The following is a 16,608-nucleotide window of genomic DNA, read 5'->3' on the forward strand; positions in this document are numbered from 1 at the left end:
CATTAAAAGAAAAAAAACACTCACAAAATGTTTATATTGTGATTTGGGTAAAGATTTACAGAACAACTTTGTTTTCCATTTGACATTCTGTTTCATGACACTGACTGCAACCCCCACAAGGTGAAGACACTAATCCCACTTTGTCCTTTTTTTATTTCAATCGAGATTTTATTGTAAATTTATAAAGAACTTGGATTTCCATTCATTCATTGTTGCACATTTTTCCCCCCTGCCCCCTTCCCCCCAGTTTGATTTTTTCTTTAGAAAAAAATTTCTTTCATTGTTATACAGTTCCCCCACCCCCCACCCCAAGACCAATTTACTATGAATCTCTTATTCTGGACTCTTGTCACATCAATAATATCCAATCATATATTCCTTTTATACAGTTCTCTCCCTTGTCCTTTTCAATGCCGTGTAAATTATTTATCCCGTTTTCTTAGTTTCCCCCCAACAGTTCTGTTTTTAAGTGTCCATCAACAAACGAATGCATAGAGAAGATGGTGGTATATTCACACAATGGAATATTATGCAGCACTGGAAAAAAAGAACTTATGAAATATTACACAAAATGAGTGACCAAGGAGGACATTATGCTGAGTATCTCAGTCGCAAAAAGACAAATACTGTATAATCCTACTTTGTCCTTGTTTCCTTCCATTCTCCTTTCCTTTCTGCCTTCTGAATTTCACCTCTGGGCAAAAGCTACTCTTTTGATCTTGTAAGATTGACTGTTCTAAGGTAAACCTTACACATTCTTAAGTATGTGAACTCTTAGATATTTTATTTCAGATTTGTAGATACAGATCTATTGTTTTCTGGCACTGAATATGGCTAGCCAATAATTTCCCCTTTTTCTTTTAAATAAGACTAGATCTTTTTATCTAAATTAGTCTTTATCTTTAAAAAACAGCAAATTTCAAGGGGGCTCTGGTGGCCTAGTGGCAAAAAAGCTACACTGCAATCCTGAAGGGACATTGTTCAAATCCACCAGATGCTCTTCTGTTTAGAAATGTTTATCTCCACTTCATTTCCTCAATCTCTCCCTGTCTCTTACAATGTTTTCAGTAGTTTTTATTCATTTTTTTGCTCCTGACACAGCGTTTCAATTTTATGGTAATTAGCATTTTCACTCCCATTGCCTTCCTGTGTTCCACCAGTTCAGGTTCTATTTTTCAGGAGAAAACCTATCACTTTGCCTCATTTTACCCGATTTATTATATCTCTGCTTGGATATCTTTCTTTTTTTAAGTTCTCTGAATTTATGGTGGCATTATATTATGCCAAGCGACAACGTGCAACTGAGATGAAAACATTTCTGTAGTGTAGGTACTTTACTTGTTTCCCACTTTCCTCTTATGTTTTCCACAGCTACTGTGCAATTCCCCCCTTTAAAAAAAATTTATTAATTTTTGTGTATGTACCATCAAATCAGATCTGAGTGGTACAGGAGGAGACTGCCCCTCCTCCAGCAGAACATCACAATCCCCTTTTAAATGAAGCAAGTTCTTCCCTGATGGCAAGAAGACGGTTCCTACAGGAGAGAAGCCAAATTGGCAGAAATACACGAAAACTTTGCATCTCCCTAACCAACAGTGATTGTTTGCTCCCAGACTGCTCACAATTAAATCTCTCTTTCAACCTCCCTAGTCCCCCTCCTACCCAAAAGCCTGGGGAAACTCCTGCTGTTGGCCTCTGCATCGTCTTCCCACAGCCCCAACCAAAGGATTGTTGATTCTGCCCATTAGAAACTCTTATTTTGGAGAACTTCTGATTTGGAGTCTGCTGCCACAGATTTCTTTCTGGCATTTTCTTAAATGCATGTGATCTTTTTATTAAAAAAAAAAAATTAAGGGAAGATTACACAGTAAGTTAGGTTTCCATCAGTTTCTATACAAATTGTTCAGTACATGTCAACATTCTGGACTGCCTTCAGGTTTTTCCATTTACTAGTTACATTTCTAGTCACTCTGATCCTTATCTTGTCATCTTTGATGACCTTTCAGTCTCAGTTACTGCTGTATGTGTCTCAAGTCAGAACTGACTCAGCTGACCCTCCAGTGAATTTTCTATATAGGAGAGGATATAAATTGTATGGGAGGAAATTTCCCACCCTTCTCTTGAGCAGCACCTGGTGGATTTGAACAAACTGCCTTTGGGTTGGCAGTGCAACTCCTCACCCACTAGGCTACCAAAGCTTCCTTCTAGTCCCACAGAGGTGGTTTCTGAGTGACTCATTTGATCTTCATTACATTCATGTACGACAGCAACAACTCTACCTTTAATCATCCTGGTTTTGACATTTAGATTACCTTTCTGCTTCCCCCCTCCACCCCATGACCTTACATGTCCTCCTGCTAAACATCTCTTTTTTCCCCCTACTGTTTTTATTCCCCCACACACACTGGGTTCCCTCCCCCTACTGTTTTTCTTAACTATTTAACAGAATTTTACTCAAACATGTGACATAAATCCCTTCAGGAGAAAAGGAGGGAGCCCTGGTGGTACAGTGGCTTAACAGCTTGGCTCTAAGTGAAAAGGCAGATGTTTAATTCACCTGCCACGGGAGAGAGACATGGCAGTCTATTTTCACAAAGATTGATCTTGGAAACTCTATGAAACCTTTCTGCTCTATCTTACGGGGTCTCTAGGAGTGAGAATCAAATAGACAACAACAGATAGTAGGTGGGCAAAAATGAAATGTAGGCCTGGTGGCACAGTAGGCTGCTAATCAAAAGGACAGAGGTTCAAATCCATCATCACGTCACAGAAGAAAGATGAAATACTCTGTTCCATAAAGACCACGGCCTTGGAAACTACCAACCAACCCCAACCCGACTGGGTTCTAAGTGTTGACAGAAGCGGACTGCCTCACCTTTCTTCCCACTGAAGGGCTGGTGGGTTCAGACCACTCATCCACCTTCTGTTAGCAGCCAAATGCTGCACCACCAGAGTTCCTCAGTGGGCACTTTAGTTAGATCTACTCTATCCCAGAGGGCTGTTATGAGTTAGAAACGGCTTAAAGGTACACACTAACAACAAAGAGAAGAGTTCTGGTGGCACAAAGGTTAAGGTCTCAGCTGCAGCTGAAGAGCTGACAGTGAACAAACCGAGTGGCCCACAGGGAATTGCTAACCCAAAGGCTACTCTGTTGGTTAGAGTCCAACAGCGGTTCTGTGGGAGACAGACGGACAATCCCCGTTGTAGCCTCAAAAACCAGTGGAGAGTCAGCAATGAGTCAGTTCTGACTTGACAGCAATGAGCTTTTTTAAAAAAGAGAGTTTCATGGGAAGACTTGGGAGTTCTGGTGGATTACTGCCAACAAATTGCACTGCCAACTCAAAGGCGCCCAGTTCCAATCCAGCAGCTGGACCATGGGAAAAAAATGGGCACTCTCCTCCCATGTAATTCACTGCCTCTGAAAACCTGCTGGAGGGTCAGCAATGGATGGTTCCAACTTGATGGTACACAACATAACAACAGGGAGAAAGGCCTGGCAACCTGCTCTCATGATGATTAAAACTATGAAAACTACACATGGCAGTTTTCACAGGGCGTGTAACCGTGAGTTTGGATGAACTTGGCAGTACCTATCAACAAGAAGAAGAAAAGACTGAAGAAAAAGCATTTTTACTTACTTTTAAATTGTATTAATACATCAGATGACTACGGAGGAATAATTACATATATAATACCAAAGTATGTTTCCTGAGGCATGAAACTTCACTATTATTTTCATGACTAATATTGTAAATTACTGTTCCCAATCCCTAGGCCTTCAGGCTACAAATTCCTTGAAAGGGATAAAACTCTGTATTCTAATATACATAGCGTTAATACTAGAACGTGAGAGATGATATAGATATAGATATCATATATATGTAATTTTTTAAGTCTCCAAGTTATCAGAATCAAGAGCATGTCAGTGGAACATTTTTCCACAACTGTTAATTTAGCAAAAATCCACTAAAGCAAAACTCTGATAAAGCTGCTTCACTTCATCTTTCCCATCTGTCCTTCCTTCAAGCCTATTCTTAACTGCTGACTGTGGATCAGCTAACACCTGTAGCTGAGGTCCTGTCTGCTGAACTTTAAGAATTCTGGCCCAGCATCCCTCTGCCTGGCCTCAGGAGCTGGTCAGTCAGTCATCAGCTGGCAGTGAGGCCAGACCACCCACAGAAGCCAACATCTCCTGGAAATCACATTAGAGACTGGTGGACCCTGGAGGCTGTGGTCCTCAGACACCCATTAGTGCTGGAACTGAACATATCCCCAGGGATCACCATCCAGTCAAACAGCTGGGTCTGGGAAGTGAACATTCACACTTGTGAGGAGCATCTGCCTCAGAACAATTAAGCACAGGAGACCAAAAGAATAGTATCTTACTCCCAAAACAAAGCTCAAAAGGCAGGAAAGAACAGAAATAGGGAATCCTGGGAGAAACTGGAAAAAGTGCTATTACACTGAAAGGACTGAAGCTAATGTTATAAACAGAAAACAAATTTGCTCTGTAAATTTTCACACAAAACCAAACTGACAAAAACCCTCACCAAACATCCTCCCCCCTCAAAAAACAACTAAAGGAAGTTAGTCCTCTTACCATACAGACAAAAGGAAGAAATTACAGCCAGGGAGTTTTAGATGTTAAAATTCCCTGTTGTCAGTCCCTCTAGGGAAATTAATGTGAGTGGAGGACTACAAATTTATGTCTATCAAAACCTCAAGTATATGTACTAAGAAACTCTGTTATTTTATAAAAAAATAACATCTGGTTACATAACAGGGTACCAAGTTATCACCTCTGTGTCTAAAACTGTAATATGTTCAATATACACATGTTGAATTAATGAATAAATGAGTAAGACTCTAGAAAGACTGTGATAAACACTGAGGGCTGGGAAAGTATATACATTCCAGAGACAAAGTAACTGTACAAAGTAACTTAAGTCTCAGAGGAATCAGCACATTCCAACAAGGCAAACATTCACCCAAGTGTATTCCAAGTGCAAATGGTGGTACCCTGATTCATTATCGGTTTCTTAAAAAAGCAAGGGGAATATCCACAGTCTCTCTCAGAACCTCAAAAATGTTCTCTAGACACTAAATGTTAAGAGCAGAATAGTCAGCTTGCTAGGACAAAACCAAAATCATTTTCCTAATTTTTTTTAAATTAAGTTTGAACAAGTAACTAAGTAGAATGCTACCACCCTCTCACAAAAGGGACATCTTCTTCAAGACATTGCTGAAACTCAGGAGAAATATAAGCATTGCTAAAATCAGGTAAGGGACAAAACGGGTTAAAACTAGCAGATTACACAATTTAACTACTTAATCACAGGGAGAAGATGATAGGCCACAAAATGGACTGGTCAATTCATAAAACAGAAGACTAGGAAGAAAGATCTGGCAGTCTACTGCACATTAGCCAATGAGAACTCTAAGGATTACAAATCAGATGTCATTGGATTAACAAGAGTCAGGGGCCTGCCAAATGGATGAATACAAACAACAATAATATGGGCTTTCACATTCAGGTGAATATATCAGTGGGAGATCAGATGTCAGGCTGAAGTTCAGGCGAGAGGCTAGCCTTACACATTTGGAAGTCAACAACCCAACAGACTGGCATCCAGGTGTGGAAAGGCGAGGGAGAGACATGTCCTTGACTGGCCTGTTGATTTGCAACTCTGTGGACATGACCTTGCACCCACTAGAACTGTATTTTGTGGGACCACCAAGACATAGCTGCACATTTTCTCTCACGTTTCCAAATTTCCCATCTGGAAAATTCAACATCCCCAGCTCTGTCATTCTTCCTATGCTGGGAACTAGGTACATATGGCACTTACTGCCCATTCATATATAGCACTTGGCAAAGTCTGGTATATCATAGGTGACAGATATATTTTCATCTTTATTGCTTATGCTCACCTAGTTATTCCCCCCCCTTTTGTTTTTCCTTGCAGAAACATCATTCTGCTTCACAACTTTACCTTCAGACAATCCCCAAGATTAATAGGCAGTCCTTGATAGGTAGATATTGTTCATTAAAACGGAGTCGTTCCTTTCATTATCACCACACACTGCTTCTTGCTTGATCGGGAAGCATCCGTTTTTCCTCTTAGGGAAGCTCATGGAATTTATCCAGTTGAGGTCCCACAGCAAGAGTTAAGAGTGGTAGTAACATGGCTTGAGCAATCCCAGGTGGTGACAAGGGTCGAGTTTCACGGTTTGCTTTATTTGAAAAACATGTGCAAAGCAGTCACTAAAAGGAAGAACAAGCTAGGCTTTGTTGCAGCGGAGTGGCTTGGCAAATTTCTGTAGAGAGGAATCATGGGGCACAGAGGGTTTGACGTGTGGACAGAATCCGATTGCCCTTGGACTGTAAGTAGAATGTCCTTCCGAAGGGCACTGAAGTTCTGGGATTTCTCCGGGATAATCACCTTGGTGAGATGTGGGTCATGTCCAGGAACTGTAACATTTATCACCTAAGACCCAGGCAAGAGAAGGAGATAATACTCTCCTAAATTGTTGGTTATATAGGGGCAGATATGAGTTCTGTCTTGGACTTCCACAATCATGTTGGGGAGTGGATTTCTGTTTTGATCAAAAACTTGGCCCTTTACACCTACGTGCACTTGTTTTATATATTCAATCAATGAGGCTTTGTTATCGTTCCAGAAGAATGGAAGCTTCTCCTCACGAGAGTATTTGCAGCATGACAGCTCCAATGTAATTTCAAAGCACTGGGCCCAGACATAGTTGTAATCTTGCATTCCACTTATGAGTGGGTACCAGGAGTAGCCATTTGTCACTCCATTGGGAAATTGCATACTATTTTTACACTGATCTCCTTTCTTCATGTTGGGATTTCGTGAAGCATAGACATTTGCAAGATATTGGAAAACATCATCATCAGGGGTTAAGCTCCGGGAGTGTAATGCCCCAGCTGCTGGAACACCATTATCAAACGGGTAACTGGCCACAAGGGCACCACCATGGAGGTTTGCAGAAAGCACAAATGTCTCCATTTTCAGCCACTTCATGACAGCCTCAGTTTCTAGTTGCCTCGATACATTATATGAATTGAAAGCTCTGATGACAACAGGCAAGCTCCCGCTGACAGACAGGTGGGAGCTCCCCATGGAGTCGAGTGGCTGGGAATCTTGAGTTTCCTTCATGGCAGGCAGGAGTTGTACCACTGCCTGAGCACTACTGCATCCATAGGTACCTCCAACACATCAGGTCAAAAATGGAACATGCTTTTCATGCTAGAGGTCTTTCTTTCATGTATTCTCTACCTAAATTACTGTTACCACCAAGTTAAAAGTGTACACACCATCCTTGATATTCCCTCCTCCTCCCTTACCGCGTACAGCTCGTCAGTCATTAAAGGCTGATCTCCTCCCTATGACTATTAACAATTCCAGATTTCAGACATCACACCTCACCGGCACCACTGCAACAGCCTTTCTGATTGGTCTCTTATTCCTCTTCTTAACCTCTTCAAGGCCATCCTTCACACAGCTCAGGGGATAGGGAATGTCTTGAAAAATCAACAATCAACTGTGTATGGTTTATACACACCATGTTATCCACATCCCCCCCCCCCTTAAAATTCAGCCCAGGTACCACTTCATCCAGGAAGTCTCAGCTGACCACCATTCCATTACCCTTCAAACCCTCCCAGTCAATCTGGGATCAGGACCCTCCCACTTACTCCCCCAAATACACTCTATTTCTATTCTTACATTTATAGCACTATATTATGATCAGCTACTTCCAGGTGTGTCTTCCCTACTAGAACTGGCTTTTTGACACCGGTGTCTATTCCATTTGTTTGAAACAATCCCTTTTTAAATCCTGAGCCTAACACATAGTATTGAATGAATGAGCAGATGAAAAAATGGTTCCAGCAACTTGCTATTCCCAGTGCTTTTTACAAAATTTTGCAGGGAGAGTTTTAAGTCATATTATGGAACAAGATCCTATGTTTTCTCAATTTCCAGCTCACTAATAACCCTGAAGTTTTCCCCATACGTATCAAGAAATACAGAGCTTTTACTGAGCTTTGCCTTACATACCCAGGAAAGGTATTTCACCTGTTAATAGCTCTACAGGCTATATTTTTCACTGGGAAACAATATATTACCTCTAGTATTCAATTTGAAACAAGAGCTCGCTATAATGAGAGTCTGTCTTTTAAAATTATATCTTTTTAAAAAATATATGTAAGAATTAAGGGGATCATTTGGAGGGGAAAAAAGAAGGGAGAAAAAAACCAATAATGACTGGTAAGCAGATGTGAGTTCAGAACATCACTTAAGGAGGAGTTAACAATTGTTTTAAAGGGACTGTTGTACAGGATCTGGAGAAGAAATCTCACTGGGCTTGGTACTCAGTGAAGCCTTAAGAAACGCAGAGGAATTGGGATTCACGGCAATGGATAGCTGCTCCTGTACCAGACACATTCTACATCGCCAAAATTGGATGTGTTACTATAAACAAAACTTGTGGTGGTTTTTTTTTTTATTTTCTAACAACTTTTTATAAAATCTGGTTAAACAAATATTTTAATCCTGTTTCTTTAAATCAGTAGTAATTTATTATACTTTTAAATCTGTATTAACATTGTATAAAATTATCTTGATGTGTTCTACATTGAAATATATGCTAGATTTACCATTTAGACCTAAACCAGTTTTGCAACTGGACATCCAGAGTTCTAAATTTTCCTTTCCTGAGACAGTAAACTTTGAAGGAACATAAACTAAAATCTGAATTGGCTCATGAAAAAAAAATGGACTGGTCAAAAGGGATCAAGGGGATTTTCTCTCCAGGGTCTTTAAAATTTGTCAGAGAACAAGCAAACACAACAATCTTTCTGAGGTCACATCCTAACCTAAAGTCTTGATGCCCCTAGAAATACAAGGTCAAATCTGCAAAGCAAACCAGCTGCTGCGGAGTGTCACATGACTCCTGGTGAGTTCCCCCCCCCCCCAACTTGTGCTCCTCCTCCGGGTTGTCAAGGCTACGACCTTTTGGGTACAGATTGCAGGGACTGTATTCCTAGGCAGCTCTGGTTGCACTCCAAGCTCCAATCTTTTGGTTAGTAGTCAAGTGTTTAACTAGTAAATTGGTGCCTCCCAGGGAGTAAATCTACCCACGTCACTCTGCTGATGACTCAGAATCAACTCATAGCTAACCGTCCAGCAGGTTTTCTGAGACTGTAAATCGAACAGGACAGGACTGCTCATCTTTCCAGCAGAGCTGCCGCTGTGCAAGAGGCCTGTGGGTCAACAGTCTAACTCCCTGCAGACTAGGCCACCAGAGGGGCCACATAATTCTCCCTGATTAGACTCTCATTCCAGGTATAGCAATTATGATTATGAGGTATTGATGGTTCAATGGCAGAATTCTGGTCTTCAGGGAGGGAGGCTGGGTTTTGATTACTGACCAACGGGCCTTATGTGGAGCCATTTGTCAGTAGAGACTTGTACAAGTGTCAGCAAAGTTGCCAGCCCAAGACCAACTAAGAAAAAGGTGTGACTATCTACTTCTGAAAATCAAGCCAGTGAAAACTAAAGGGTCACAGTGGTCAATTACGGGGATAACTCAGGACTTGCCAAGAGTTAACAGAAATTATAATAATTATAAAATCTAGCATTTCTGTATTGCTTACTGTATGCCAGGCAGAGTTCCTCAGCCCATTAACTCAGTTTTACAGATGTTCAATCTGAGGCACAGCTTGACTTGTCCAAGGTCACACACAAGTAGGATGTGGCAGGACTGAGATGCAGGTTATCTCAGGGGTTATACGGTAAAGGAGGTTTTTTCCAGCAGAGAGCTGGAAGGGCAGAACTAAAGTTAGGTGCATGTAGATCCCTAAAGATCTAACTCCCATCTCTAAGTCAGCAGATGCCAAGGTAACTCCAGGGCTTCATTCTTAAGAGTACCATCTGGACCACGTTTCTGAATCCCTAGTGTGCCTGCTAACTTAAGGGTGGAGCCCAGGGATCCAAAACCAAGAGAGGTAACAGGGCTTGGTGTTCCAGGTATACTTGAGAGAATGTTTCTTTAGTACCCTGCTAGGATTGCCAACTGTAGTCAGGTAACTGACTTTTCAAATGTTAATATATTTCATTTCCTCTAACAGCTAGGAATAATTTTACAATAAGGAAAAATGGGCTGGTCTTGTGGTAAAAAACTATGCTGCAATTCCAAAGGCATGTAGTTCAAACCCACCAGCTGCTCCACGGTAGAGAGATGGGTAATCTCCCCCCTTGCAATTAACTGCCTCTGAAAACCTGCCAGAGGGTCAGCTCAGAGTTGATTCTGCTTTGACGACAAACACCAACTGACCTTGTACCAAAGGAAAACATGGTTATATTAATACAAAACACTATTTTCCTATTGTTCACGTCTACACTAAGGAGGGCGGGTAAGGCCATTTCTGAGAGTCTTCATCAACATCTATTTTCTATGTATTCATTTTTTTACCCCTTCTAGCAATCACTATCCATGGCAAGCAGGAACCAAATATGAAAAATTTCAACCAGTAATTTTTAAATTTCTCTAAATAAGAGTAGGCCACCTCCATACAAGGGTTTCAGAAAAATTTAGCCCCAAAACCTCTGTTTTAAAGTAGAATCTAATGCCTTGATACATAGACAATGTTCAGCAAGGGTTCTTACCTTCCCAGGAGGGAAGGTGTTCATGAACTTGAACTAAAAAATTATAGCTTCACCATCTCTAGCTGTTCTATTATAAATGGAGGAAGTGACCCATAGTAGCATCAGCAGAATCTGTGACTTTTTCACAAGAAATCATTAGGATTTCTCATATGACACTCTCACCACTTTTCAAAATTACAACAATACACTAAATGATGTAACTTAATGAGCTGTTATGTCACCACTTCAAAAAAATATTTTAATACCCATCGGTCAATACAATTGGCTTTCTTTGTAATCCTGTGTTTTCATATGCATTTGAAACAGAATTCTGAGAATCAGACTACAGACTTCAGATCCCGAAAGGTGTCCAAGGCACCATGACGTGTGTGTGCACGAACACAGTACCTCAAACTACAGAGAGACTCAAAAATAGTTTTTTTTGTTTTTTGGGTTTTTAAAAAAATTTTTTTTTTTACTTTTTATTGTATTATTTTTATGTGTACCATCAAATCAGATCTGACTGGTACATGAGGAGATTGCCCCCTCCTTCTCCAGCAGAGCATCTGGTGGATTTGAACCACGTACCTCTGGGATTGCAGTGCAGCGTCTTGCCACAAAAATAGTTTTAAGACATTGTATTGGCTCCATTAATTTTACAATCAGATTAAAATATAGAAATAAAAGTCCAAATTCATTACCATCAAGTTAACTATGATTCACTACCCTGTGTGTACTGAGTAGAACTGTTCCATAGGGTTTCCCAGGCTGATTTTTCAGAAACAGATTGCCATTAACCATTAATCTTCTGGTTATCAGCTAAGTATATTAATTGTTTGTACCATTTAGGGATTCAGAGTTGAAATATAGTCAACTGCTTATTCTGTCACTACTAGTATTACTTTGCAGTTTACTGCTGGCTACATTGCTTGTGTGCCTGACACAAAGAAGGAGCGCACACAGTTGAATGAAAGGACAAACTTGGACACAGAGTCCCTGAAAATGAGATCTAACACCAGATTTAACTGCAGATTTCTCTGGTAGTTTGTGACTTAGTTTTTCTTCTGGATGTAACTGCAACAGCTTAACCAACTTGACCCTAGAAACACCTGCAAGGGAAAATTGCCAATTTATGTGAAGATTCAGGCTTTTTAGTTTTACAAGATGTATTTTACCTCTTTCCCCCTCTTTCCTTATATATACCATTAACCACAAATTCCTAGTTTTACTAATACAGTTTTTACATCATGTCTTTACATCCCATTCCAGCTCTGTCATCCACTGTGCTCCATAAGGAATAAAAAGGAACCAGAAAAAAAGGGAAATAAATTTGTGTGTTGCTCACAACTCTGCTTTCTGTGGGTAACAGGGGGTCTTCAAGATCGGTCTGTAACACCCTGGGGTTTGGAAACTGTGTGTGAACAATACCTGGGCAAAAGACTCCACCATTGGCAATATTTTCTCAAAAGGGGATTCCCTGAAGTACTTAAGACCTACTCTACGTTAACAGATGTGCTCCACAAAAACTACACCCACTCTAGGGAGCTCTGGTGGTTTAGTGGCTCTGGTGGTCTAGTGGCATGAAGCTGCACTGCAATCCTAAAGGCACCTGGTTCGAATCCATTAGATGCTCTGCTGGAGACAGAGGGGCAATCTCCCCTGTACCGGTTGGATCTGATTTAACGGTACGTGTACACACACACACACACTAAAATTTTAATAAAACAAAACTATACCCAAAAGAAATGAAAACATTTCAAGCACTCTTTGCAAAACCTTTACCTGTGAAAAAAGAATCCGTTCTGTACAACAAACTAAAGAATCCGTTCTGTACAACAAACTAGGTGCCCTGTGCAATGCTTCACATGCAGGACCAGGCAGGATCTAGTGAGACCACCTGACTTTTTCCTCCTGCACTTGTCTGTCACTGTCCCCACACACACATTTGATCTTCTCCTATTCAAAGTTTAGGCTGTAAATTTCATTAATCAGGGTTCTCTGTTGCTCTGATCACTACTAGTCACAACTTTTATTCTAATACAATAAAATTAAGCGCTAATGGAATACAAGGAAGAAAATTCCTTATCCAACAACTTTCAAAAATAAATGTATGCTGTACTGTCAGTATAAAAGCTTCTCCTACTAGGAGAAGGGCTCGCAAATTGAGGTTGCCCAGCAAGACTTCCTACTCAAGGTTACACAGCTGGACTAGAATGAATAGTGACAAGACAAGACAAAAAGTTAAAGAAAAAAAAAGAGGCGAGCGAGATAAAAAGTCGTAATCCATTCAGCAAATACTGTCGGGATTATGGCCATGGGTCAAGACTTGCAAAACTGTATCACTTTGAAAGGAATGGCTGTATCTCACAGCAACGGCATCGGCACTCCAGGCAGAAGGGGTGGGGAACCAAGAATAGGACCTGGGGGTGGGGCGGAGGAGGGGAGGAAAGAGCTCGCCTGGAAATCCACGGTGGCCAAAAGTGAACGAGCCTGCCTTTCCCTTCACAGTCATCCCGTCCGCCCACTCTCACCTCCCAAACTGAAGCAATGCGGCAGGAGGGGAGAGTGGAGAGGGGCGAGGGAGACAAATGGCGCAGCTCTTGAGGTGTAAACTCGGATTTCAGCTATGTTTCAGCCATGAAATAGCTGCCTCGGGTGGCCAGGGACAATACGAAGCCTCCGTTTTCCCTTCAGTAAAATGGGAGCATCTACACTCCCAACACGCTGCCAGGATTAAATGAGTGCACAACCCTTAACATAGGGCTAGACATCCCGTAACTGCTCCAGGACGCTAAACGCAAGCAAGCAGGAGGGTCTGGGTGGGATGTGGCCCGGAAAGGGCGTTCCGGGGGCCCGCTCCCCGCCAGCTGGGCTCCGAGCCCCTGCCCGGCCCACCTTGTTGTTGTACTCCTCTACAAAGCTGCCCAGTGCCAGGCGAAAGCGCTTGTCGGGACGCACGCTCCAGTTCATGGCGTAGACGGTCCAGGGCGCTTCATATTTGTAGATCTCCTTCCGTTTGCCGTGGAGAGACATGGTGGCGGCGGCGCGGCCGCAGTGCGGGCCGGGTCAGCGGCCGGCGGTGCACAAGTCGGGTAGAGAGCCGAGCTGGGGACCGACGGGTCTGAAGGGAGGCGGGCGAACAGGGGCAGCCTGGCCGGGAAGCGAGGCCGCGGCGAAGGACAACAGCAGCCGAGCCCGACCCCCAATTTCAAACGAGCTTCGGCACCGACAACAACCACCTTCCGCCCGGGACACTGCCCCGCCCTCTCAGAACGGAAGCCACTCGACCAGAGCAGCATCTCCGGCCGTTGGCTGCCTCCCACGTCCCTTCGAACAGTTCCTTCGTCTCATTGGTCATTGTGCCTTGTGTTTTATAATTCTTCTCACTATTGGTGTAATTATTTGTCACTCCAATCTCTCTCCCCGCCCAATTCCTGGTTTGGAGAGGAGTTTTCTCGAGCCCAAAGATGATTGGCTAACGGAGGTGTCAGTCAAAGAGATAACGGTGCTGCGCTGGAGAATGGGGGCGTGGGTGGTAGAGAGGTTGAGATGAGAGAGCTGGCCTTCAAGTTCTAGGCCAAGGCTTTGGAAATGAACCTCTTGCATGACCCGCTCTGGTCGTCATTCTTCTGCTCCTATGGAACGGCCTTTCTACGCTGTCAAAATTAAAATTCTGCATTCATGAGGGTCCATGCGTTTCCCTGAGCCTAACCCGCAGCAGACTGGAGTCTCCCACTTGTCCCTCTTGTCCAGACTGAGTGTCCAGGACCGGCCTTGGGCCCGACAGTTCGTAAACCGACCCGTGGCTCGGCTCAGGACTTCCGCTAGCTTTGATGAGGGCTTTCCCGCGTCTTCGTTCATTCCAGAAAAGCTCTGAATTCTCGGTTTGGATTATTGGCAGCAGTGACAATAAGTTTCTGTCGATTCCATCCTTCCCCTGCCATGCAACTCAAGGCATATGTTAATCAAGACCTAATGTTATCTGTGCTGTGGGTGTGAAATAAAGAAATGGCAGGGCTTTGTATGGTTTCCAGTACTTGGATTACAAAGATTGCCTTGATTTGTTAGATGATATCATGAAATATAATTTTGATGTAATTAATTTTTCAGAAGCGAAAGAATTAAGTGGCAACGTTTTAATGAAACCTTTTTCCTGTTCCATCTATTTATTTATATGAACAAGTATTCTCGGTGCTTAAGTTATAAAAGAAAATTCTATTCTTCCACAGATAAACGAAGTAATTAGAAAAATATCCCCGTGCCATTTCTTTAAGAGATGTAATTCTAATAAAATTTTAATTTTTTATTTAAAAAAGCTAATATATCTATATTGTTTTAAACACCTGCGTACCAATAATACAGTCTTAATGTGGTTAAAAATAATCCTTTCCAAGTTTCTATTTATATACATAAATGTTGTGTTGCAAATAGATACGATAGTTTATTCAGTAATGGACTTTGAGCCACAAAAATAAAATATATATAGGATAAAACTGGGGAGGAGCTACTAGAATGAATTATATGAGTAGAAGAGAAAAGGAATAATATTAAAAATAGGTGTTCATCTGTTTTTTTAACATTTTTCAAATTTTTATTTTATTATTTTGTGTGCGTGTACCGTCAAATCAGATCTGACTGGTACAGGAGAAGATTGCCCCTCTTTCTCCAGCAGAGCATCTGGTGGATTTGAACTGCGTGCCTCTGGGATTGCAGTGTCATGTATTTTTTAAATGAATGCTAGTGGCTTTCACTGAATGAAGTGCGCCTGACTCAGGCCATGGTCTTTTCAATAACTTACTATGCATCCAAGAGCTGGATAGTTCATAAAGGATGATAGAAGAATTGATACCTTTGATCTGTGATGGAGAAGAGTACTGAATGGCCCATGAACTGCCAAAAGAACAAACAAATACCTTGGATAAAGTGCAGCCAGAGTGATCCTTGGAGGCAATGATAAAGCTTCATCTCACATACATTGGGCATGTTGCTAGGAGAGGCTATTACTTGGAGAGGGACATCATGCTTAGGAACGTGGAGCATTGGCAAAAGAGAGAAAGACCCTCAACCAGATGGATTGATACAGCTACTGCAGTGGGCTCGAGTGTGTCAGAAATTGTGAGGATGGCACAGGACAGGACAGGTTTCAGATTCTTTGTTCATAGGGTTGCTATGGGTCATACTTGACTCGATGACACCTAACAAGTGGCTCTCAAATCTCTATGCTATTGGGATTGAAATGGATTCATATATTTGTTTAAAAATACCCATTTCAGATGTCAACTAAAAAAGATATCAAGTTTCTTTTAAGGAGTATTTGGGAAGGGAGGAAAATGTGCAACATTGAATGAATGGAAATCCAGGTTTTCTGTAAACTTTTGTTAAAATCCCAATAAAAAATTATATCAAATTCCGGCGCTGGCTGAAAATCGCCTGTGACTTCATCCATAGCCACTGGTGAGAGTCAGCGCCCAGAGCCATCAGGGGCTTTAAGCTCGTTGCCCACTGCTGTGGTGCGGACAGCTGAAACCCAGGCCCCAACAGGCACCTGGGGGGGGGGAAAGGGAAACCCAGACTCTACTTCATGCTCTGCTGGAGAGGGAGGGGCAGTCTCCTGTACCAGTCAGATCCAATTTGGTGGTACACACACACACACACACACACACACACACTTTTTCTTCTTTTTTGGAAGGGGACTACTTCAGCAGTCACGGCCCTCTGCCCGGGGCGGGCTACCCTTGGCCCCCGGCTCGGGGTGAGCCGTCGCGGCCCGCTGCCCGGGGCGGGCTGCCCTCGGCCCTCTGCCTGGGGCGAGTCGTCGTGGCCTTCTGCCCGGGGCAGGCTGCGCTTGGCCCCCGGCTCGGGGCGAACCGTCGTGGCCCTCAGGAGCAAGAAGGCAAGCAGCTGTAACCCAAGACCACCAGTAAGGTGATAAAGC

The 16,608-nt window shown here is 42.5% G+C and overlaps 1 protein-coding gene and 1 pseudogene across 1 annotated transcript in view; both read right to left on the reverse strand.

Moving 5' to 3' along the window:
* The window catches only part of DCAF7 (DDB1 and CUL4 associated factor 7), a 34,662-nt gene extending 20,884 nt beyond the window's left edge, over positions 1 to 13,778 (reverse strand). Inside the window, exon 1 of the mRNA XM_006897790.1 lies at positions 13,569 to 13,778. Within this exon, the coding sequence (XP_006897852.1) occupies positions 13,569 to 13,706 (138 nt within the window). The 5' untranslated portion in view covers positions 13,707 to 13,778. The remainder of the gene's footprint in view (positions 1 to 13,568) is intronic.
* LOC102850103 lies at positions 6,237 to 7,145 on the reverse strand (annotated as a pseudogene).
* Positions 13,779 to 16,608: the final 2,830 nt, after the last annotated feature.

The sequence above is a fragment of the Elephantulus edwardii genome, unplaced genomic scaffold, assembly GCF_000299155.1.
Source record: "Elephantulus edwardii isolate Elephantulus edwardi_28Jun2011 unplaced genomic scaffold, EleEdw1.0 scaffold00216, whole genome shotgun sequence".
Classification (NCBI taxonomy): Eukaryota; Metazoa; Chordata; class Mammalia; order Macroscelidea; family Macroscelididae; genus Elephantulus; species Elephantulus edwardii.